This window comes from Schistocerca serialis, chromosome 5 (genome assembly GCF_023864345.2).
Source record: "Schistocerca serialis cubense isolate TAMUIC-IGC-003099 chromosome 5, iqSchSeri2.2, whole genome shotgun sequence".
In the NCBI taxonomy this organism is placed as follows: domain Eukaryota; kingdom Metazoa; phylum Arthropoda; class Insecta; order Orthoptera; family Acrididae; genus Schistocerca; species Schistocerca serialis.
In genome coordinates this window covers 377,606,076-377,631,478 of record NC_064642.1, presented here as the reverse complement: position 1 = coordinate 377,631,478, position 25,403 = coordinate 377,606,076, and the positions used below count along the sequence as shown (strand labels likewise).

The window sequence follows — 25,403 nt, the reverse complement described above, 5'->3', positions numbered from 1 at the left end:
CAGGAGAGGCAGTCGAAGTTCGAAGAACTGGCATGTGTAATCCATGTGCCGAACTGTATAGTTACCGGCGATGAAATACTCGTGACACTATTTTCTTGTCACGTATTGTGCGCTCGCGAATAGGTCCCTCAGGTGTGGAGGTTTTTTCCAGCGCTGGAACTGCCGCTTGGTGTCCGGTCGTGACTGAGACGTGGAGAGGTCGCGATGCTGAGGCGGGCAGGGGCCATGTAGAAAGGACGTTTGTCCGAGATGAGCTCACGAAACTTCACGGAACTCATCCACCTTACAGACCGGATCTCGCACTTCCATATGCTTGGTTCAATGAAGGATGCACTTCGCGGGAAGCAGTACGTGGAGATGTTGCTGATGCTGCAAGATATTGGCTCTGAGGCCGCCCAGTGGAGTGATACCATGTTGACATATAGGCCTTCGCAGTAAAGTGGTGTAAGGCCATCACATTGAACGGAGATTATGTTGATAAATACGGTTTTCTAGCTGAAGGAGTGGGGAATAATATGCTGCATAGGAATCCTGAATAAAACAAACAAGCTTCCAGGAAAAAAAAAGTGTTGAATTGCTTGCTGAACGCCCCACGTATTTCAGTATTTGTGCTTCAGTTATTTAAATCCTTGAAATACATCTTATTCCGTGAAAAATCAGGACGTGGTATGACAAGATGAAAGTAATTTTCAGAATTAGCATTACAGGCTGATTTTTGAGTAAGGAACCGATAAAAATTTTACGAACAGCGGGCTTGTCCAGCCTGTGTAGCTGTCTCCATGACTGTGATGTCTGTGTGAATTCTCCATCACTCAGCGTTCAACAGTTGTGGGCAGTACTGCGGTCAGCTTGACAGCTGAATGATTCTTCATACAAGCAGACGTTCATAAGGCTCTAGAATTTGCGAAAGCAAGCGAAGCGCCAGAGCGCAGCACGATGCGTACGTACCTCCGCTAAAGATAGAGATCCTGTTGCCCGGGCTGATGCCGCGGCCGTCGCGGTACCACGTGTACACGGGCGACCCGTCGGCCACGCAGCGGAACTCTGCGTGCGCGCCGCTCTTGATGGTCAGGTTGTCCGGCCGGGTGGTGAACGACGGCGCAACTGTATGCCACAACAAGTTTCGCGTTAGTTACGCATTCGCTGGCGTGTCTGCTTGATCGTACTTACATATTACCAAAGGCCCTCACATACACACCAATCAACCGACCGACCGACAAATTGGGCGTGTACAGGCGTTTTGGCCACCAACCGACCGACCAACTCGTCTGTCGATCGGGTGTAACCACCCGGCATCCCTCCTCCACCCCCCCCCCCCCCCCCCCGCTGCCACCAACCACACCAATCACCCGACAGCTTCCACTACTTACCCACGAAATAGTGCCGTGTGTAGTGCTGTCGCCCCAACATTCCGACTTATGTTCGTCGGTTGTCTGTGTGCGCGATAAACAAAATACTCCAAATAATACACGAAGTGCATACTTACCTACTTCATTCCCACGGGGACTAGGTGACGATGTAATTGCTGAGTATGTAAGGTGTACAAGAAAGTGGTCGGTCGGTAGGTCAGTTGGTGTGTATGTAAGACCCAACGGCTAGAGTGGTTGCGCAATTCCAGTTGCACGTTGCTTATCTATCCACTTCTAGGGAAAGCAAAAATTTATTTGCAGTTACTTCATGTAATTACTAACCCAGTTCAAAAGTTTAAAATACCGTCATAATCTACTCATTTAGAAGTGTAATCTTACGTTAAAGCTCTAAAGCAATAAGTATTAAGGTTAGAAACTGTGTATATGTCGTGAAGAAGGATAACTCTGCATGCGAATTACCCAGTTTATATTTATTTTGTATTTGAGAAAGAGAGCACGTAGCAACTTCCAACTAACTTTATGCATGATTTCAAACATTTTCAACGACTTCTCTCCTTGAAACCACCGCAAAATAATGAACTACAAAAAATTATATCTCACTACATTTTGACTGTTCATGCAGTAAAACTACAGCATCAGGCAAGAGGTTTTAACTTATTACTTCTTTACCACCAACTCTATTCGCACAATTTTACGCACAGTCTCCGCATGTACCATTGATTATGAAGTCAAAATTATATAATTTTACGACCAATACACAGCCTGACAGAGTGAGGCAGCCAGAAGACATGGTCGCATGTCAGTGTAACTTCGTAAACGTACACACCTTCAATTGCAATATAAATGATTAAATTTGCAATTGAGTGTGACAAATAAAACGGCTACCAGAACGCACTAGTGTTGGTCGTATATAATGTGGTTTTTATGTATGGTAGGGTGTGCAGGATGTTTCAGGAGGAATGGTCAATATTCACGTATATAACAGGAACGGTCATTCGAAGCAAAAATGTCTAGTAAACATGGTCTCTAAAATGTATACTCAAAGAGCTAAGAGCACATCCTCAGTACTGTGAAACAAATCTCTTCTACCGCAGGCTCTTTGCGTTTCATATTTTCAGAAGAGGTAGCACTGATCATAACAAAAAAAAAACCAAAAAAGAAAGTGCCCGGTAAACATGGGCCCTAAGGCGTGCCGCCTCTTCTACTGATCATTCATTTTAGAGCCCTTGTTTAGTAGATACTTTCTTCTTCTGGACCATACCACATCTTCCCAAAATACGGAAAGCAAAGAACTTGCATTAGAAGAGGTCTATTTCACAGTATCGAAGAAGAAGGTATGTATTTTAGAACCGACGCTCACCAGACTTCCTTGCCTCAAATGATAATTCCAGTCATATCCCTGAAGACTGACCGTGCCTGCTGGGACACCCTGTAGAAGGCGTGTGAACAGCATTAAATATAGAATGACAGCTGTGAAGGCCACAGAGATACTGTGAACTCATGTGAGATAGCGCTGTCAGTGCCTGACAGAGTTTGAAGGCAACCTCATTGTGGGGTCTCCACTTAGCCGGAGGGTTGAGTAGTGCAATATTCAGATTTATGGGGCATTCGGATGTGGCAGTGGCACTATGGTGTACTGCATGGGAACATGAGAGCAAGCATACTGATCGTCAAGGTTCTGGTCGACCACATATAACCACAATAAGGCAGTAAGCACGTCGTAACCCCTTCATATCACTGCCTCCCATCCGAAAACAAATAATTGACTCCCTGAAACATGGTGTCTCATCCCGCACCATTGCTCGGGAATTATAGTTCAATTGTTTTATCTTGGCGGTTCGCGCATGCCCGCCCAGACGCGGGAGATTGCTGCGTTGCTAGTTGTACTCGCCAAGAGAAGCAGCGCCATAGTGTAGTTCGCAAACTTACGTTTAGGGGGGAGCGCGCAGTTTATGAAGTAATGCCACCACGGCCGCATTAACCATTTCGCTACTACAGAGACGTGCTCCCCGCATTCCGCGATGTGCGCGATTTTGCCATCATCGCACCGCTCGCCTGCGCAGACAAATGGTTTTTCGACTGCTTTGACACAATTTATCATTCGATTTCACAAAAACTATTTGGACCAAAAATTTGATTTTTACACGCCTTCATGACTGATACCTTCCCCCCATAAATGACTTAATTTTGTTTCGATGTTCAACGCAGTTATTGTGCAGCATTAGATGTAGTAAACTACTGCATGAAATTTTGAAGAGTTTGCAGAGGTAAAAGTCCATAGGGTGTACTTTCGTATGGTCGATTTTAGTTGCCACTAGAAACTTAAAAAAATTACATTCAAACGAATAAAATTACAGAAAATATTAAACACCGAACGAGGTTTGAACTCAGAGCCTTTCACTTTACAGCCAGACACTTTAACCATTACGCTAACGCAGCTCGACATTTAATACACCTACTGGAGGACATTAAAATATCACGCAAGATACCGACAAACACTTGATGTGACTATGAATTATTCACGTTTCGTCGAAGTACAATAGGAAATAAACAATTACCGTTGTTCTTTATTGCGAAAAAGCAGTTAGTAAGAATGATACAAACACCTTTCCTTGTTATCGCCTGAATTAGGAGGCTTATTGCTTGTTTGGTTTCATTAATTAATAGAATATGAAGCAATTTTTTTCCAAACTTTCTATAAAAGAAAGTCTGCTATTAAGACATTACTTATGTTCAATTACTTTATTTATGACACAATGTTTCTAAAACTGAAGACACTCGTCCGTGCTCTGCACTGCAGTCGAGCTCTGGCAACGTCGTTCTCTGTTCATTGGCTGACTGTGTTTTGTGACGTCTGATGCGCAGAATGAACCTAAACTCGGCCGCCGTCATAAATGACGCGCACTTTAACAGCAGCTGAACTAGAGAATTACCGCCGCATGCATTAGTACTGCAACACGAACGGCTGCATTTGGAGTGATGCCTTGGCCGGGAAGCATGGACTGATGCAAATGGACGGCCACTGTGGCCGAGCGGTTCTAGGTGTTTCAGCCCGGAACCGCGCTGCTGCTACGGTCGCAGGTTCGTATCCTGCCTCGGGCATGGATGTGTGTGATGTCCTTAATTTGTTAGTTTTAATTAGTTCTAAGTCTAGGGGACTGATGACCTCAGATGTAAAGTCCCATAGTGCTTAGAGCCATTGAACCATTAAATGATGAATGGCGCCGTATTGTGATCAGCGATGAATCGTTCTTCTGCGCTTTCCCTGATGACTGTCGTCGGTGAGTATGGTGGCGGTCTGGGGGAAGTTCCCATTCTTTCAATGTTTTGGAGAGGCACGTCGGTATTTCTCCTAGAGTCATGTGTGGGCAGAAATAGGGTGCGACGTTAGATCGCAGCTGATAGTAACTGAGGATATACTGGCGGCACATCGGTATGTCACGAACATCCTGCGTCCTCATGTGTCACCTCTCATGTGACAATATCGTCCACACATGATCTGTGTCTCCGCGAAATGTCTGCGTGAAGCTGACGCATTCAGGTGGCCAGAACTCTCCCCAAATACCTCTACAAGTGCGGACGATAATTCCCTTCTAGTGCCAATATTCAGGATATCAAGGACCATTTACAGTAGTTGCGGGCAATCTTAGGTGAGAGGGTACCGAAACAGTTCATGCATCCAGGACAGAGCGGGTGCAACGGTACATTGATAACAGGGCTCAAACTGCCGAGTTCTATATAGTCAATGAAATAACAGCACATGACCTCTCAACCTGTAAAGTATCACTTTGTTTCCTCTGTCGTTTCTGTTCAAATGGTTCAAATGGCTCTGAACACTATGGAACAACATCTACATCTACATCTACATTGATACTCCGCAAGCCACCCAACGGTGTGTGGCGGAGGGCACTTTACGTGCCACTGTCATTACCTCCCTTTCCTGTTCCAGTCGCGTATGGTTCGCGGGAAGAACGACTGTCTGAAAGCCTCCGTGCGCGCTCTAATCTCTCTAATTTTACATTCGTGATCTCCTCGGGAGGTATAAGTAGGGGGAAGCAATATATTCGATACCTCATCCAGAAACGCACCCTCTCGAAACCTGGCGAGCAAGTTACACCGCGATGCAGAGCGCCTCTCTTGCAGAGTCTGCCACTTGAGTTTATTAAACATCTCCGTAACGCTATCACGGTTACCAAATAACCCGGTAACGAAACGCGCCGCTCTTCTTTGGATCTTCTCAATCTCTTCCGTCAACCCGACCTGGTACGGATCCCACACTGATGAGCAATACTCAAGTATAGGTCGAACGAGTGTTTTGTAAGCCACCTCCTTTGTTGATGGACTACATTTTCTAAGCACTCTCCCAATGAATCTCAACCTGGTACCCGCCTTACCAACAATTAATTTTATATGATCATTCCACTTCAAATCGTTCCGCACGCACACTCCCAGATATTCTACAGAAGTAACTGCTACCAGTGTTTGTTCCGCTATCATATAATCTAGTCCCCTAGAACTTAAAACTACTTAAACCTAACTAACCTAAGGACATCACATACGTCCATGCCCGAGGCAGGATTCGAACCTGCGACCGTAGTGGTCGCGCGGTTCCAGACTGAAGCGCCTAGAACCGCTCGGCCACTCCCGCCTGCTTCCTTTTCTGTGTATTTCAGGATTTTTGTCAGAAAATACATTTCAGGAAATAATATCAAATACACATTAAGTGGCGTAAGAAACCAACATTTCTTAAAAGATGGTATTTAGATTTCTTAAGGAATAGGGGATGGGGGACCTAATGGTTACCACTAATTTATTATGAGGTATTTGCGAAAAGTAAGGGTCGCTGCCGGGAATTTACATATTGCTAACTCAGAACAAAGTTGCAGCGCCATCTGTTGAATATTCACGAAGCCGAGGATGTTATTCTTCTGGTTCAGTTGTCGTTCGACTATGGGTGAAAGCAAACAAAATTGACTTCGTAAATCGTCGTGCTTCCCAGTTTCGGGCTGTAATTCGTTTACGTGTGCAGAGTGATTTACAAGTGTTCAAATTCATTATGAGCTGTAATTGATAGGCCTACAGTAACGAGTGAAGAAACGTTAGACAATGTTGTCTGTACTTCGAAAGACGCTGTAAAACAGCTATCCAGACCGATGAAATGGAACAACAACGGGCCGCCATTACTTAACACTTCCGGGTTGAGATGCCGTGGTCCATACATAAATCTCTCCACTGACGTTTCGCCTTCGACTGCGGAAGGCATCCTCCGAGGACAAGCGGCGAACTACAACGATAGCGCGAGTGAGTGCCTTATACAGGGTGTTACAAAAAGGTAAGGCCAAACTTTCAGGAAACATTCCTCACACACAAAGAAAGAAAATATGTTATGTGGACATGTGTCCGGAAACGCTTGCTTTCCATGTTAGAGCTCATTTTATTACTTCTCTTCAAATCACATTAATCATGGAATGGAAACACGCAGCAACAGAACGTACCAGCGTGACTTCAAACACTTTGTTACAGGAAATGTTCAAAATGTCCTCCGTTAGCGAGGATACATGCATCCGCCCTCCGTCGCATGGAATCCCTGATGCGCTGATGCAGCCCTGGAGAACGGCGTATTGTATCACAGCCGTCCACAATACGAGCACGAAGAGTCTCTACATTTGGTACCGGTGTTGCGTAGACAAGAGCTTTCAAATGCCCCCACAAATGAAAGTCAAGAGGGTTGAGGTCAGGAGAGCGTGGAGGCCATGGAATTGGTCCGCCTCTACCAATCCATCGGTCACCGAATCTGTTGTTGAGAAGCGTACGAACACTTCGACTGAAATGTTCAGGAGCTCCATCGTGCATGAACCACATGTTGTGTCGTACTTGTAAAGGCACATGTTCTAGCAGCACAGGTAGAGTATCCCGTATGAAATCATGGCGGTGAATCGAGGAAGTACAGTACATACTGACGAAACTAAAATGAGCTCTAACATGGATATTAAGCGTTTCCGGACACATGTCCACATAACACCTTTTCTTTATTTGTGTGTGAGGAATGTTTCCTGAAAGTTTGGCCCTACGCTTTTGTAACACCCTGTATATAAGCCATCCAAAGGGCGCGGTGTCAATCACGTAACGTCGGCTGTGCTATAATCTCTGATACTGCCAACTTTGTCAATTGAAATTAATCGATTGTCACGCTGTTGCTGCAATATTGACATCCATATCTTATCCAGCTTGATGCCTTCATCTTTTCTCTTAAATTTATTGCAGTGTTTGGCAATCTCAATAGCCTCTGTGTACATTCGCGCGTAATAATGCGACGTCAGTGCTACGACGGTTGTCTCACTAAACTTAATTTCCTGATCACCTTCCTGAAACACATGATCCGCTATAGCCGATTTATCAATATATCCGAAGCGGCAGTTCCTTTTATGTTCACCCAGACGTGTGTTGACGCTTCTTTTTGTTGTACCGGTATCTATATAGACCTGTACACAGCTGAACGGAATTTTATAGCCACCTGGTGTAGATAGAGGATGTCGTTTATCTTTTGCGGATCTTAAACATTCTTTTATTTTCGAGATGGGTCTGAAAACAGTTTCCACATCATACTTGCTTAAAATTTATCCAATACGATCAGTGACCTTACTGATGAATGGTAAGACCACTTCCCCCTTGGGTTGGTGTCGATCCTCGTCCGTCCTGGTTGTCAGTCTAGGGCGTAGTGCACGATCTATCTCTCTGCTGGAATACTCATTCTTCTTGAAGGTCGCTCTAAGGTGTTCAATCTCATCATCTAAGTGAGATGGTTCACATACTTTGTGAGCCCTGTCTATTAATGTTTTAATCAACCTCCTTTTATGTCTTGGGTGGTGGTTAGAATCTTTCTGCAGATAACGATCAGTGTGTGTGTCTTTTCTAAAAACCTTATGACCCAGTGATCCGTCCTCTCGTTTGATTACAGTCACATCTAAGAAGTTCAGGTGACCATCGATTTCCTTTTCCATAGTGAATTGAATGCTTGGATTAATACTATTCATATGTAACAGGAAGGCAGCGAGTTCCTCTTCCCCATGGGTCCATATAACAAATGTATCTTCTACATAACGATACCATCTGGCTGGTCTTTTTATAGCTGTCTGCAGCGCCCGTTGTTCAAAGTTCTCCATGAATAAGTTAGCCACAACTGGACTAAGAGGACTTCCCATAGCCACCCCATCAATCTGTTCATAAAAAAACATTATGATACTGAAAATAAGTTGTTGTAAGGCAGTGTCTGAATAATGCCAAAATATCACTAGGAACAATGTATGCTATACATGTCATCGCTTCGTTTACCGAGATCATGGAAGACGACGCCACATCAAAACTGACCAGAATATCATTAGGGCCCACAGTTGTCAATATCAGAAATTATAGCACAGCCGACGTCACGTGATTGAGAGCGGCGCCCTCTGGATGGGTTATACCGGGTGATCAAAAAGTCAGTATCAATTTGAAAACCTAATAAACCACGGAATAATGTAGATAGAGAGGTAAAAATTGACACACATGCTTGGAATGAGATGGGGTTTTATTAGAAGAAAAAAAAACAAAGTTCACAAAATGTGATGGCGCTGGACAGCAAAACGTCAGTGACTGCGCATGACAATCGTGTATAAAAGGAGCTCTAATGAGAGAGAGAATCAGCAGTCACAGCATGTTGACTTTACCTGAAAAGGTGCTTTTAGTGAAGCTGTATTATCAGAATGGGGAATGTGCTAGTTCAGCGTTACGATCCTATCGCCATAGGAAGGGGATTCGAACGGGTAAAGGTCTGTTGACAAATGCAGTTGTGGCGAGAACGATTTCGAAGTTCGAAGCCACGGGTTGTTTAAACGATAGATCCCGTAGTGGCCGACCGAGCACAAGGCGTAATGCTGCTGAGACAGTTCAGGAAGAAATGAATACTGTAGCGGGTTCGTCTATGCACGGGGAAGTCAGCGCTCGTGCAGTCGCACGTCGCACCGGCATTCCATACACTACTGTTTGGTTGGCACTGAGGCATACCCTCCGATGCTATCCGTACAAAATCCATCGGCATCATGAACTGTTACCTGCCGATTTAGTGAAGCGGAGGGCATTTGCGGTGTGGGCGTTCCAAAAGATGGTGGAAGATGACGATTGGTTGAGTGACGTGTTGTGGACCGACGAAGCTCATTTCGCGCTCCGAGGGTCTGTCAAGGCCCACGACTGCACAATTTGGGCTACCGAAAATCCTAGAACTGTCGTGGAAACTCCATTGCACAAGGAGAAAGTCACGGTATGGGTTGGAGTTGCCACATCTAACGTTATCGGGCCTTTTTTCTTCGAGTAAATGCGTGATTCTGGTTTTGTAACTGCTACCGTGACGGGTGAGAGGTACGCCGATATGTTACAGAAACGCATCATCCCCAGCCTCGCTGTTACTGCTCGAACGTACGATGTTTATGCACGATGACGCTCCACCCTATATTGCTAGTCACGTGAAAGATCTCTTGCACGCGTCGTTTGCTGATGATCGTGTGCTCAGCCGCCACTTTCGTCATGCTTTGCCTCCCAGGTCCCCAGACCTCAGTCCGTGCGATTATTGGCTTTGGGGTTACCTGAAGTCGCAAGTGTATCGTGATCGACCGACATCTCTAGGGATGCTGAAAGACAACATCCGACGCCAATGCCTCACCATAACTCCGGACATGCTGTACAATGCTGTTCACACATTATTCCTCGACTACAGCTAATGTTGAGGAATGATGGTGGACATATTGAGCATTTCCTGTAAAGAACATCATCTTTGCTTTGTCTTACTTTGTTATGCTGATTATTGCTATTCTGATCAGATGGAGCGCCATCTGTCAGACATTTTTTGAACGTTTGTATTTTTTTGGTTCTAATAAAACCCCATGTCATTCCAAGTATGTGTGTCAATTTGTACCTCTCTGTCTACATTATTCCGTGATTTATTCAGTTTTCAAATTTATACTGACTTTTTGATCACCTGGTATATACGCCGCTCACTCTCGTTGCAGTTCGCTGCTTGTCCTCGGAGGATGGCTTCCGCAGTCGAAGACGAAATGTCAGGGGAGAGTTTTATGTATGGACCACGGCATCTCAGCCCGGAAGTGTCACGTAATATAAACACCTGATGTGAAAGCCTTCATTCTATGAACAATGGTCCATAATCTGTGATGGGATTAGCGAACGACGATTGGTGCTCTTGTAACGAAGTTTCTCATGTTGTATGCATAACTGCATACAGATCTGCCATCTAATATCTACGGTGCGGTAAATTGTCGTCGGGAATACTACTCGTCATCACGTGCTTAGACACCGCTCTCCGTACCAAGGATACGAATTTCGTCCGAACAGGCCTTGGAAGGCAGAACGGTATCGACCGATCGATGCGTCATCCGCAGTCGACAGGCGTCGCTCAGTGCGGATACGGACGGCCCTGTGATTGGCACACGACTCTCCCAGCCGTTTTCAGTTTTCGTGACCGGAGCGGCTACCTCTCAATCGACTAGCTCCCCAACCACGCACACGATGGTTTTGAGTGCCAACAGCGCTTGGCAGACCCGGGCGATCACTCACACAAGTGTTATCCAAGCCTGACGGCGCTGAACTTCGGCGATCTGACCGGAACCGGTGTTATCACTGCGGCACTGCCGTTGGCCCGTACCAAGGATAAAACACACAATTTCCGATACCAGCTTTTCAATCAGCCGCTTTACATTTCCGACCTCGCGCGCAGCGACTGTAGCTAACTTTTTCGCTTGTAATAAGGTTTTGGTGGACCATGGTTTTATAGACAATGAGATGCTCAAGACCGCTGTTGTGAATTGGTTCCATTCCCAGGCAGAGAACTTTAATGCGGAGGAGATAAAGATGCTAGTGCAACGTTATGAAAAGTGCTTACAAGGGAACCTCCCCATCGCACCCCCCTAATATTTAGTTATAAGTTGGCACAGTGGATAGGCCTTGAATAACTGAACACAGATCAATCGAGAAAACAGGAAGAAGTTGTGTGGAACTATGAAAAAAATAAGCGAAATATACAAACTGAGTAGTCCATGCGCAACATAGGCAACATCAGGGACAAGTCTGAGCTCCGGAGCGCCGTGGTCCCGTGGTTAGAACGAGCAGCTGTGGAGTGAAAGGTCCTTGGTTCAAGTCTTCCCTCGAGTGAAAAGTTTAATTTTTTATCTTCAGACAATTACCAAAGTTCAGGCACTCGCACATAATGAACTTCGCTCTCCAAAATTCCAGGACATGTTCAGATTTGACGGTCTACACAAGGAAAAATCTGAAAACGTTAAAAACCGTTAGAAACATATGTTTCGACAGAGCACAGGGAAAACTGTGCGACTGTGCGACTGTTCCATTCATTTGTTGCAGTTTATGTGACACACTCTTATGTTTTCATCACGTTTTTGGGAGTGATTATCACATGCACAAGAAAACCTAAATCGGGCAAGGTAAAACCCATTCGCCAAGTGCACAAGTTAGGTGGGTCGACAACATATTCCTGTCATGTGACGCACATGCCGTCACCAGTGTTGTATAGAATATATCAGACGTGTTTCCCTGTGGAGGAATCGGTTGACCTATGAACTTGCGATCAAATGTTTTCGATTCCCATTGGAGAGGCACGTCCTTTTGTCTACTAATCGCACGGTTTTGCGGTGCGGTCGCAAAACACAGACACTAAACTTGTTACAGTGAACAGAAACGTCAATGAACGAACGGACAGATCATAACTTTGCGAAAATAAACGTATCACTCGAGGAAAGACTTCTCGTTGCGCAGGTGCTCGCGCTAACCACGGGACCACGGCACTCCTGAGCTCAGAGTATCCTTGATGTTGCCTATCTAGCGCATGGACTACTCAGTTTGTATATTTTGCTTATTTTTTTTCATAGTTCCACACAACTTCTTCCTATTCTCTCGATTGATCTGTGTTCAGTTTGTCAAGGCCTATCCACTGTGCCAACTTATAACTAAATCTGAGGGGGGTACGATGGGGAGCTTCCCTTGTTAGAAGTGAATTCCGATCACTTGCAAATGTAGGCTGGTAAAAACTAAAATTCGCCAATAAAGCATTTCCGATAGACACATGGATGACCGGAAATAGAAAGACCATCTGCGTAAATGCGTAGTGCTCCACCAACGAAACGCAGTACAGCATCGATTCTGCGTAGCATGGCTTCTGCAAGTCCTTGGTAGGTCTCCAGAGGTATATGGCAATAGATGTCTGCGCACAAGTATTGCATTTCCGGTTAACTACGGGTTGGTGTTTTGCGATCGATCAGCTAGCGTCCGATAGCATCCCAGATGTGTAGCATCGGATCCATATCAGCCGAATTTGCTAAGACATCAACATGAGTTCATTATTATGCTTCTCAAATGACTGTAGCATGTTTCTGCCCTTATAGAACAGACAGCTACTATGCAGGGAGACGTTGGGGACGACATAAAGGATGAAGGGGCTCAGATGGTCCGTAGTAATGATTACGTAGTCGACAACAGTCTTGGTGGTTTCGAGTACTGTGACATGTCCCATGGAAACCACGCGTAATGGCGTGATACTGCCTCTAGCTGCCGGCGTCCTAACAGCAGCGTATCTTTCGAGAAGACGATCCCCTCTATGACAGTGTATCGACATACGACTATCGACTTGATGTGAGATTAATGTATCTCATCTGACCAGGCGACATGTCTTCATTGATCCTGATCCCCGGTCCAAACTCAATGACCCCGTGCCCACTGCAACTGTGACTAACGACGTCGTTGTGTCAAATTGTTAACACTCAGGTGTCGTCACGTACGGAGCACAGTGTTCAACAATGTGCTGTAAACGGTGTGTTTCGAAACAGTTGTGCTTGTACGAGCATTGCACTCCGTCGTCAGTTCAACAACAGATAGCCAGTTGTGCTGTTTTACAGCGCGGGCAAGCACCTGAGCTCCACGTATTATGACTGGGCGTAGTCGTCAAAGACCTTGTCTGCTACTCGTAGTTTCACCGTCTTCCAGCTACTTTCCACAGCTGCTCACGGCAGTAGCACGCCAACAGCGGTCCAGCTTCGCCGTTTCCCAGAAGCTCGTTCCCATGCGCCGGTCCATAACAATCTGCCATTTAACGAAGACGCTTACGTCCATGGAATCCCCCATTTGCGGCCTGTATATCATTGCTGTAATGATTCCCCCGCGTCTCTGCGTGATCCCATGGTGGCGTCACAAACTTTCAGGGACGATGGAGAACGATAAATGTATCATTTTGTGGTAAAGGTCCCCTCTCCGGAAATGACAGATTCAGGAGTTATAAGCAAAAATATTCATAATACCTCCGACCGTGGAGTACAGGTACCGGTGCTGTTTGTGAGACTGTGGAATAGGCAACTTTCAGAGGTGGTACCAAAACAAGAAAAATGCCTAGTAAACATGGGCTCTAAAATGAATATCTTCAGCACTGTGAAACACATCTCTCGTACCTCAAGCTCTTTGGTTTCCATATTTTTCGGGAAGGGTGTACAAACTAAAATAAGATGAAAATGTCAATTAAATATGGGCTATAAATCCATATCTTAAGAGCTACGGACACTTGTTCAGTAGAACCGATGTGTTGCACAGTAGCGTAGATGAACAAATGCTCATAGCTCTTAAGATATGCGTTTATAGCCCGTATTTAATGGACCTTTTTGTCTTATTTTATTCCATACTGCTAACTCTGAAAGTTGACTACCCTATAGTTTTAGCAACAGCAGTTCGGATACCCGTATTCCATAGTCAGAGGTAACACGATTTTCGCTTATAATTTTCGGCTCGGTCGTTTCCAGATCAGGATCCCTTGCCTCAAACTGGTACATTTACCCTTCTCCATCATCCCTGATTATATTTAATGTCATCACGGAATCACCATAGTACTTTCCGTATCACATCACGTGTCCATAACGCGAACAGCCGACATTCAATGTCACGTTGGGCGATGGTCTTAAAGTTTTGGCTCATCTGTGTCAATAATTGGGGAACGGCCTTTACTTCCTGATACTCCTCTTACAGATTACATGTATCGTATAAAGTACGACATTTATATCGTCTGGAGACGACTGTGGCTGCTACCATTCTAACACATACATGCATTTTCACCATGCTTACGTAGTATCACTAACTCTGTGCAAAAGCGGAACAAAGAGAATGCCTAACGTCAGGAGGCGTAGTCTTAGTTTAAATACCGGAAACACCGCGACAGGTGACGTTTGGGCGTTTATTGTATATCATATTACTCATGTTCATGCTAGTGCTTCCGAAAAGGTCGGTGAATGGTACGATAACTAAGAGACAAATGCACAATATGACACTCGTACTAACAATCACATTGAGGCTAAACAAATTTGTCTCCTGTAATCAGTGTGCGCAGTGAGTGTGTGGACTCATATACGAGTACAATGAGGAAAGCTATAACTGTGAGTTACAGCTACTAATAATTACGAGTACACTACCACAGAATAGAAGCAGGGAGCAGAAAATGTGTTTACTCCTGATGGAAGTAGTTTCCGGACGAAAATGAAACAGATTTTTTAGCCGCGGTCGAGTAATCTGACGGGTAGAGCTGTCCAAATCCGTCGATATTACGGTAAGCTGACGTATAGGTGCCCATGGACGGTCTTGATGAGTACGTGTCGGCGTACAGTGTCCAATGTTTTTACGACCAAAACTACGAGGGCCATTTTTTCCCACCCCCGATAGGTCGAAAAATTAAAACTGCAGTGAAAATCCGGCCAAGCTTTGCCAGATGTGTTGCCCAGTGTCTCCCGTAGCCCGCGATACGTTAAACTTTTCAGTTCTGAGTGCACAGTGAACACGTAAAGATTCCTATAAAATAGATTCTCCTGCCATGTGAGAGTTTCTGCTTAGAGCTTCGCATGATTTCACGCTGGAAATATAACGTAACTTTCATACTCCAAGTGGAAAAAAGACGCTCCTGCAGCGTATTCGGTGGAAAGTGTTCGATCACCCACCATATACAGCCCTGACTTTGGTCCCTTTCTTTTTCGCCTATTCGCTCACATGAACCGTTGGCTATGAGGCTATTATTTTGGGATGGATAACGAATTGCAGTCCAGCATAGGGATTTGGTGAAATCACAGGCGTCTGCCTTCTATTATGAGGATATGTCAAAGTTGATAGGACGCCACGACAAATGTAAAAGTCGGAGCGGTGAATATGTAAAGAAGTAACTGGAAGGTGTAACCAAATGTTGCCGATAACACATTTTTTATTTTCACTGTGGTTTTCATTACGCTACCGATCCCAGGTTAGGAAAAAGAATAGCCCATAGCACCTTCCAGCAACAAAAGAAGCTGATGAATAAAGTTTTCGGTAAGCTGAAATTTCGATGAGGGCTTCTGTTCCACAAGTCGGCAGATAAGCGTACGGAGACAAGGTTGCAAACTCTTGGATATCTGACACCTGTTACCGGCTTCCATACTTTCTGTGCAATATCAGTAAACAGAATGTGAGTTCTTGGTAACGCTTCAGTGGAGAGTACTCTAGGAAATCATCGCAATACTCACTTCCACGGACATGTTAAATCAGTGCTTCGATTGATTCCACCTACATTCCTCAGTAGAATTACAGACGTTGCCGAAGTGGCCAACAGACATTCTTTCAAAATTTTCATGGTGTTTTCTTTCTGTCTCCTGTTTCTGTAGTCTTATGATGAGACGCGCCAAATATTTATGACGCGTTTTTTATATCACATATTCAGTCCATCAAAAAAAAAAAATGAACATGCGCATTCGAAGTTTCATGATGTGGAAGTCTTGAAAACGAAAAAAAATACACTTCGAGGATAAAGGTAATCCACGAACATTGGACTGCCAAGTCGAACTAGGCAGATTTTGTTTCATAAATACTGAATTAATAAAGGATTTTCTTGGTGGTTTCTGCTATGAATGAAAACGTACATGAGAAATTTATGAACTAATTACGTAAATACAATTAGTTTGTATAGTGTATAACACAATCCAGGGCAAAACCGAGCCCCACTGACAAAATTTCAGCGTTTATTCAACGTAATTTCCTAATTATTTTGGTATAACGGAAACGTCGTCCCAGGTATATCACTCGAGAAAAACTGCACTTCGTTTGATTTCTTTGCCGCATTTATCTTTGTATACGTACTGCTATGAAAATAGCTGTACAGTAGTGTGAATATTGACGGTACCCGCTGCGAACCTTTTCTGGGTATAACCTCGATCCATTCGTTCATCTCCTCAAATTTGCATTCGGTATTGCTCGGTTCTGTCTCGGGCTTGTTCTTCCGTCAGTGCTAGTTGTAGATTTACACTGGTAAATAGCAATATGGATAAGTTTAGTGCTGAAGAACTGACCGAAATGTACCTCCCGTATGCTAAATGCTTGTGAAGAGTATTTCAAGATAGCTACGGTGTGCAGTTCTCGCTGCGAATGCAGCCACATCACAGTACAAATAACATTCGATACGGCGGGAAAAGCTCAAGATTCGAGTGTCGCTGTACTTTTTCCTCTGTACATGGACTTCTTGTGTTCGGTATTTCCATAGAAACAAAGGTAACTTGGGCAACAAATTGGGTAAGTCATAATACCGTTATTACTACGAAACGATCCACCGGTGACCATGGGTCAGAGAATATCCCTGAACAACCTACGAAATGTGAAACTTCCTGTCAGATTAAAACTGTGTGGTGGACCGGGACTTGAAAACTAGCACTTTTGCCATACTAAGTTACCCAATGAAATCGCACGACACGCTCTCACAGCTTTAGTTTCGTCAGTACCTCATCTCCTACCTTCGCAAGTTCACAGTAGTTCTCCTGCGTGACTTTCAGGACTAGCACTCTTGGAAGAAAGGATATTAGACAGATAGGGGTTACCCACTGCCTGGAAAGCGTTTATAAGATGAATTTTTCTCTCTGCAATGGAGTCTGCACTAATGTGAAACTTCCTTTCATATTAAAACTGTGCGCCGGACCGAGACTCGAAACCAGGGGTTGTGCTCGTGTAGCTCCGTAAGTCAAAGATCCTGGTGTCTAGTCCCGGTCCAGCAAAGTCTTTTCATTTGCCAAGAAGTTTCATATCAGCGCACACTCCACCGCAGAGTAAAAAATTCATTTTGGCTACGAAATTTTGTTCGAGTTAAGCCGGTGTAGTTAATTAAGTACAGGTACAGGTATTTGATGCAGCTAAGGTGATTTTCTGCTAATGCTGAAACGAGGATTTTTGTGCAGTTTAAGGGTTTATGGAGTAAACATTGAATGCGGTGTCAGGTTTTGTGTCTGAAGTTGTCGCTGAAGCTTCTCAACATTTTCAAGGACCCCCTGCTCATAATCTCCATGAGAAAACTTTTAATGGCTCTTTACGGGAAGAGCCTTCATGGTTCCTGGTGTAGTGATGAAATACGTATTTCGCAGCCACCAAGTAACTCTCTTTCTGACCGCCGGCGCCGGCTGGAGTGGCCGTGCGGTTCTAGGCGCTACAGTCTGGAACCGAGCGACCGTTACGGTCGCAGGTTTGAATCCTGCCTCGGGCATGGATGTGTGTGATGTCCTTAGGTTAGTTAGGTTTAATTAGTTCTAAGTTCTAGGCGACTGATGACCTCAGAAGTCGCATAGTGCTCAGAGCCATTTTTTGGACCGCCGGCCAAATAACACCACGCTCTGACGTGTAACGACAATCTCAAGTCGTTGTTCAGTCTGTCCAAGGCGGGGAGTATAACCTGCTTCTCACGTCATTTGATTTTTTTTTATGCACCGATGGCATAGGGGTGGTGTCTTCGATTAGTAGTCGAAATGTATCGGTCGCGGGTTCGAAACCGGCTACCGCTGAAATTTTGATCAATAATCAACATTGCCGGCCGAAGACTTCCTGCATAAGTCACCCTCGTTCTGCCAATGGCTTTGTGAAAGATGGCGGAGGAGAGGACAGAGATTCAGAGCACTCTCTTGTCCTCGGGGTGGGAAACAGCCCCTAAAGGCGGAAAAATCAGAAATGATCAACGGCATGAGGATGCAGAAAGCAATGGAAATCACTGCATTAAAGACATATAACGTGTATCTACAGGACATGTGCCCTGTAATTGAAAAAGTGTTATGATGATCTAATGGGGGATATGAAAGAGAGAAAAAGATAGAATAACCAACAAAAGGATAACGTTCCAGGAATCGGGGCGCGGAATGTCAGAAGCATGAAAGTTGTAGGGAAGCTAGAAAACCTGAAAACGCAAATGCAAAGGCTCAATCTAGATATAGTAGGGGGCCAGTTTAGTGAAATGGAAAGAAGGTATGGATTTCTGGTCAGATGAGTATAGGGCAATAACAACAGCCCAAGCTTACTGCGGATGAATCCAATGTGTTTGTCAGTTAATTTGATAGATGTGCGGAGGCGGACAGCCGCTTTGAAATCGCTGACCCAGAAGAAGGAAGAAATAGATAAGATATTTGTGTTCCATCCTATTTCCTCTGTTCACTCTGTGTCCGACAACAATAAATTATTTTACTTTCCATATTCTGAAGGATGACAATTCGTTGCATTTGGTATTAGTAATAATGCGGCAGATTTGAGCAATGTTATAGACTTACCGAACTAGCACGAGTCTCATATGAGAAGTAACGATTTCTCTAGCTTCCATGTCTCTATTTGGTAACCCACATATGACAAAAATTTTGTCATGTCGCTGGCATTTATGAGAGCGCAATGCAGCCTTGGTGCCGATGTTAAAGGCTGACGCCTTGTATTGTGTATTCCGGTGAGAAAATAAGGGATCTGCCTCCTAAAAATGAAGAGCAGATACTCGTTCTTGGCAACGTTGAAAGTCCTCACTGATATTTATATTTCTTATCTCTTCTGCAGTACCGTTACCACTTCATCACTTGTCAGTTGACTCAAATTCCCAAAAATGAATATTATGTCAGTATTCTATAATTATCCCAAAACATTCTCAAGCTTAATACTGCCTCAAAAATTGAGATACTTTTCCATGACATTGTAAAAAGTGGGTTATCATTTTGTGTCTGACCCCTTTCCGCATGCAAATGAAAAAGCAGCAATAGGTTTAAAATACGTACGTCGTGTCACAGCTATTGAAATCATACGTCTCCTCGGTTCCTATGGTGTCTCGCTCAAACGAAATATCAATAATCAAATACAATTAGTGGGCGTGAAATATAGCTGCAGCTAAGAAAACGTGGAATGAAAGATAATTCGTGACAAGCTAAGGATTCTTTGTCATGCAAATTGATCTAACTATAGAAAAGCGCTGATATAGCGGTGTCAGTTGAATACATTTAGTTTGGTCGTCGAAATTTGTAACTACAATTAAACAGAATTTTCTATACATATTTGATTACTTTCTGTCACGGAAAAATAGGAAGAAAACTCATGCAGTGATCTGAAACAAAAAATCTTTTCTAAGAAGGAGTAAATTCCATCTACAGCCATGCCGTACTATATGCACATAAAACACGAGTGCCCATGGGTTCTAAAAGTGCAAGGGGCTATGTAAACACGTATCTACTCTAAGGTTCAATATTATTGATAATTTACCTTTAGCATGTGATTCTGTTTCTGAATTTGGAATAAAGAAAAAGTAAAATTAGTGAATATCACTGGAAAATCCAATGTAGAAAAAATTTTATATTTTACACTTTACTTATTTGATAATATAACATAACAGCTTTTATATCTTTTTCTGATCTACTATTAGGAGAAAAATCAGAAAGTTGGTGCTGAAATACTGAAATATATAATTTAATTAAAACTATAATGTTCTGAAACAGATAAAAGCAGCATCAGGTAACCATTTTTCTACAACAAGTATACCGCAGGTACTGCCCTATCGATAGACAGTTCTCACTGTTCTAGTTGTGTACACGACAGTCTGACGATAACGTACCGTTTACTTTGATCTCAGCGACGGTGCTGACGCGACCGATGTAGTTAGAGGCGGTACACCTGTAGCTGCCGCCATCTTCCCGCTGGATATTGGTCACCGTCAGGGTCCCGTCACTCTCCAACTGCAACATACAGACTCGTACGTATGGACATTTTAACAAGTAACAATTTTTTTCCTCCACTCTCTTTAGCATATCTACGGGCCTTGTGTCATTACGTAAAGTCATTACAGAATTTTGAAAAGTTTTTCCAGCTTAATAAATAATGCTCTTAGTGATATTTGTGATGCATCACTGCCACAGCCAATTTTTTCCATACAGCTTAAATATGCATTTGTTAAACCTCTACATGACAAAGCTGATAATTTTCGTACTAACGTAATTTTACGATATACTCGAAAAAGTAATGTATTCAAGAGTAGTCTCACCCTTAACTTAGAAAACAATTTATTGAGCATAGGACAGTTTGGATTCCAGACAGGCTGGCCACCTGTGAAGGCTGTACATCCATTAAACAAATATTACAGACCTTCAACAATAAACTATCGCTAGCTAATATCGAAGTTACGAGGGCTGCACAGCAATATGGAAGCACTCCGAGAAATTCGTACTTGAACATAAATGCAGATGCTAAAAGTCTGCAAGCTGCACTGTTCTATTTGACCATGAACGGCGCCTGTACAATGTCCTCATTATATTGCAACTGTCAGTCACGGCCAAATTGTTCAAATGGTTCTGAGCACTATGGGACTTAACATCTATGATCATCAGTCTCCTAGAACTTAGAACAACTTAAACCTAACTAACCTAAGGACAGGACACAACACCCAGTCATCACGAGGCAGAGAAAATACCTGACCCCGCCGGGAATCGAACCCGGGAACCCGGGCGTGGGAAGCGAAAACGCTACCGCACGACCACGAGCTGCGGACAGTCACGGTAAGGTCAGTGTTGCATGTGTTCAGTGCATTTTGTCGGAGCTGAGTGAATTCGAAAGTAGGGAAATTGTTGCTGCTCGTATGGTGGGTGCTTCGGTAATAATGGTATCCGAGGTGTTTGGCGTTTCAAGAGGCGCCGTGTCGAAGACCTACATGATATAAAGAGAAAGTAGAAAAACATCATACCCCAAGTCAAGGCACGGACGAAAGATTGTGTTTGATCGTGATAGGCAGTGAAACTTCCTGGCAGATTTAAACTGTGTACCGGACCGAGACTCGAACTTGGGACTTTTGCCTTTCGCGGGCAAGTGCTCTACCAACAGAGCTACCCAAGCACGACTCACGCCCCGTCCTCACAGCCTTACTTCTGCCAGTACCTCGTCTCGTATCTTCCAAACTTTACAGAAGCTCTCCTGCGAAACTTGCAGAACTAGAACTCCTGAAAGAAAGGATATTGCGGAGACATGGCTTAGCACACACTCCGCTGCAGAGTGAAAATCTCATTCTGGAAATACCCCCTAGACTGTGGCTAACCCATGTCTCCGCAATATCCTTTCTTTCAGGAGTGATAGTTCTGCAAGTTTCGAAGGAGAGCTTCTGTAAAGTTTGGAAGGTGGGAGACGAGGTACTGGCAGAAGTAAGGCTGTGAGGACGGGGCGTTAGTCGTGCTTGGGTAGCTCAGTTGGTAGAGCACTTGCCCGCGAAAGGCAAAGGTACCGAGTTCGAGTCTCGGTCCGGCACACAGTCTTATTCTACCAGGAAGTTTCATTTCAGCGAACACTCTGCTGTGAAAATCTCATGCTCCTGACATGCAGTCATTGAAGAGGATTGTTACGAAAAATAAGAGGACGACAGCTGCAAAAGTCACTACAGAACTGAACGTCGCATTCGCGAACCCGTCAGCAGCGAAACAACACGAAGGGAGCTCTGAGAACAGCGACACGAGATGTAATTCCAAAACTTCACACCAGTGATGGAAATGTCCGTAACAGAAAAACGTGGTGCCCCAGCCATAGAAACTTGACTCTGGAACAATGGAAGACAGTCAGTGGCTTGCCTCAAACTGTTTCAAAATTCTGGCCAGGTTTACATCCCAAAAGTGAAACGTGTCGGGGATTGTGTGACGATTTGAGCAGCCACATCGTGGTATTCCATGGGCCCCGTGAGTACTCTGCAAGGACGCATCACTGCCAAGGTTAACATGACCATTTCGGATCATCAGGGCCACCTCATGATGTGCTATTTGTTTCCCAGTCGTGGTGCTGTGTTCCAAGACGATGTGTTATTGCATCTTCCCTGGCCGCCACACACACCAGATCTCACTGTCATTGAGCCTTTGCGGTTGACTTTCGAGAGAAGGATGCAAGATCTTTAGTCACCTCCATCACCGTAACCGGAACTTGCCACTATCTTGCAGGAAAAATGGTATAAGATTCCACTGAAACCAATACAAGATCTGTATTTATCCATTACGAGACCAGTGGAAGCTACTTTGAATGACAACTGGTTTCTTACACCGTATAGGGTATGGTAATGTGTTGTGTTTCTGATGTTTCCATATTTTTGCACACCCCTCGTATTTGCCTTGAAAGATATAGGTGTCCCCTTATCTTTAAACTGTGTAGGATAGGATTTGACAGCTATGCATGGCTGAAGGCTGTGCGACTGCGCAACACACTCACCTGGAACCTGTCAGAGGGCGTGATGGCGATGTCGTCCCTGGTCCACGTGACCTCCGGGGCGGGGTGCCCGGCAGCCGCACAGTACAGGGTGACCGTGCCTCCCACCTGCGTCGTCTGGTCCAGCGGCGTGCGCCGGAAGTACGGCTTCGCTGCTCAACAGCAAGAGAGTCAAAGGTAATACTATTCTCACTGTTGTTATCGATGCGTGGCAGCGCGATTAGAAGACGACAATACAAACATTGTGACTGCATGACGAGGCTATTTTGACTGCTGTTTTGTGGCAACGTACAAGCGTCTGAATTCACAGGCCTCAACAGATAACACCAGCGCAACAATAATCTGATACAAGGGGGGTTCAATAAGTAATACAACACTTTTTTCTCGGCCAATTTCGGTTGAAAAGAGATGCAAAATTTGTTATGGAACGTGGTAGAATATTCCCGCTTCAGCCCCTATAGTTCTATTGAGTTCCGATAGGTGGCGGCACTAAATACGTAGTCTTCAAAATGGTGTCTGTAATGGAGGTGTGACGTGCGGGGTAGCCGTGCGGTTTGGGGCTTCTTGTCTACATCTACATCTACATTTATACTCCGCAAGCCACCCAACGGTGTGTGGCGGAGGGCACTTCGCGTGCCACTGTCATTACCTCCCTTTCCTTTTCCAGTCGCGTATGGTTCGCGGGAAAAACGACTGCCGGAAAACCACCGTGTGCGCACGAATCTCTCTAATTTTACATTCGTGATCTCCTCGGGAGTTATAAGTATGGGGAAGCAATATATTCGATACCTCATTCAGTAACGCACCCTCTCGAAACCTGGACAGCAGGCTACACCGCGGTGCAGAGCGCCTCTTGCAGAGTCTGCCACTTGAGTTTGCTAAACATCTCCGTGACGCTATCACGCTTACCAAATAACCCTGTGACGAAACGTGCTGCTCTTCTCTGGATCTTCTCTACCTCCTTTGTCAACCCGACTTGGTGCGAATCCCACACTGATGAGCAATACTCAAGTATAGGTCGAAAGAGTGCTCTGTAAGCCACCTCCTTTGTTGATGGACTACATTTTCTAAGGACTCTCCCAATGAATCTCAACCTGGCACCCGCCTTACCAACAATTAATTTTATATGATCATTCCACTTCAAATCGTTCCGCACGCATACTCCCAGATATTTTACAGAAGTAACTGCTACCAGTGTTTGTTCCGCTATCATATAATCATACAATAAAGGATCCTTCTTTCTATGTATTCGCAATACATTACATTCGTCTATGTTAAGGGTCACTTGCCATTCCCTGCACCAAGTTCCTACCCGCTGTAGATCTTCCTGCATTTCACTGCAAATTTCTTATGCTGCAACTTCAGTGTATAATACAGCATCATCCGCGAAAAGCCGCATGGAACTTCCGACACTATCAACTAGGTCATTTATATATACTGTGAAAAGCAATGGTCCCATAACACTCGCCTGTGGCACGCCAGAGGTTACTTTAACGTCTGTAGACGTCTCTCCATTGAGAACAACATGCTGTGTTCTGTTTGTTAAAAACTCTTCAATCCAGCCACACAGCTGGTCTGATATTCCGTAGGCTCTCACTTTGTTTATCAGGCGACAGTGCGGAACTGTATCGAACGCCTTCCGGAAGTCAAGGAAAATGGCATCTACCGGGGAGTCTGTATTTAATATTTTCTGGGTCTCATGAAGAAATAAAGCGAGTTGGGTCTCACACGATCGCTGTTTCCGGAATCCATGTTGATTCCTACAGAGTAGATTCTGTGTTTCCGGAAACGACATGATACGCGAGCAAAAAACATGTTCTAAAATTCTACAACAGATCGATGTCAGAGATATAGGGCTATAGTTTTGCGCATCTGCTCGACGACCCTTCTTGAAAAATGGAACTACCTGTGCTCTTTTCCAATCATTTGGAACCTTTCCCCGGCCGGGGTGGCCGTGCGGTTCTAGGCGCTTCAGTCTGGAACCGCGTGACCTCTACGGTCGCAGGTTCGAATCCTGCCTCGGGCATGGATGTGTGTGATGTCTTTAGGTTGGTTAGGTTTAATTAGTTCTAAGTTCTAGGCGACTGATGACCTCAGAAGTTAAGTCGCATAGTGCTCAGAGCCATTTTGGACCCTTCCGTTCCTCTAAAGACTTGCGGTAAACGGCTGTTAGAAGGGGGGCAAGCTCTTTCGCGTTCTCTGTCACGATCCGCGCGGCTTCCCCTGTCGGAGGTTCGAGTCCTCCCTCGGGCATGGGTGTGTGTGTCGTCATTAGCGTAGGTTGAAGTTAAATTAAATAGTGTGTAAGCTTAGGGACGGATGACCTCGGCAGTTTGGTTCCATAATACCTTACCATAAAAAGAAAGGAAATTGGTTTTCGAAACGGAGAGCACCCACTGTGTTCCTTTAGGCGGAAAATCAGCGCATCGCAGATATTCATAGGCACACGCAGAAAGTCTATGGAGATCTGACACGGAA

The 25,403-nt window shown here is 44.6% G+C and overlaps 1 protein-coding gene across 1 annotated transcript in view; it reads right to left on the bottom strand.

Moving 5' to 3' along the window:
* Nucleotides 1-25,403, bottom strand: part of LOC126480678 (peroxidasin) — a 221,510-nt gene that overhangs the window by 119,875 nt on the left and 76,232 nt on the right. The window contains exons 6-8 of the mRNA XM_050103902.1: nucleotides 22,929-23,077; nucleotides 20,311-20,431; nucleotides 949-1,104 (exon numbers count right to left, since the gene is read on the bottom strand). Of these exons, the coding sequence (XP_049959859.1) occupies nucleotides 949-1,104; nucleotides 20,311-20,431; nucleotides 22,929-23,077 (426 nt within the window). The remainder of the gene's footprint in view (nucleotides 1-948; nucleotides 1,105-20,310; nucleotides 20,432-22,928; nucleotides 23,078-25,403) is intronic.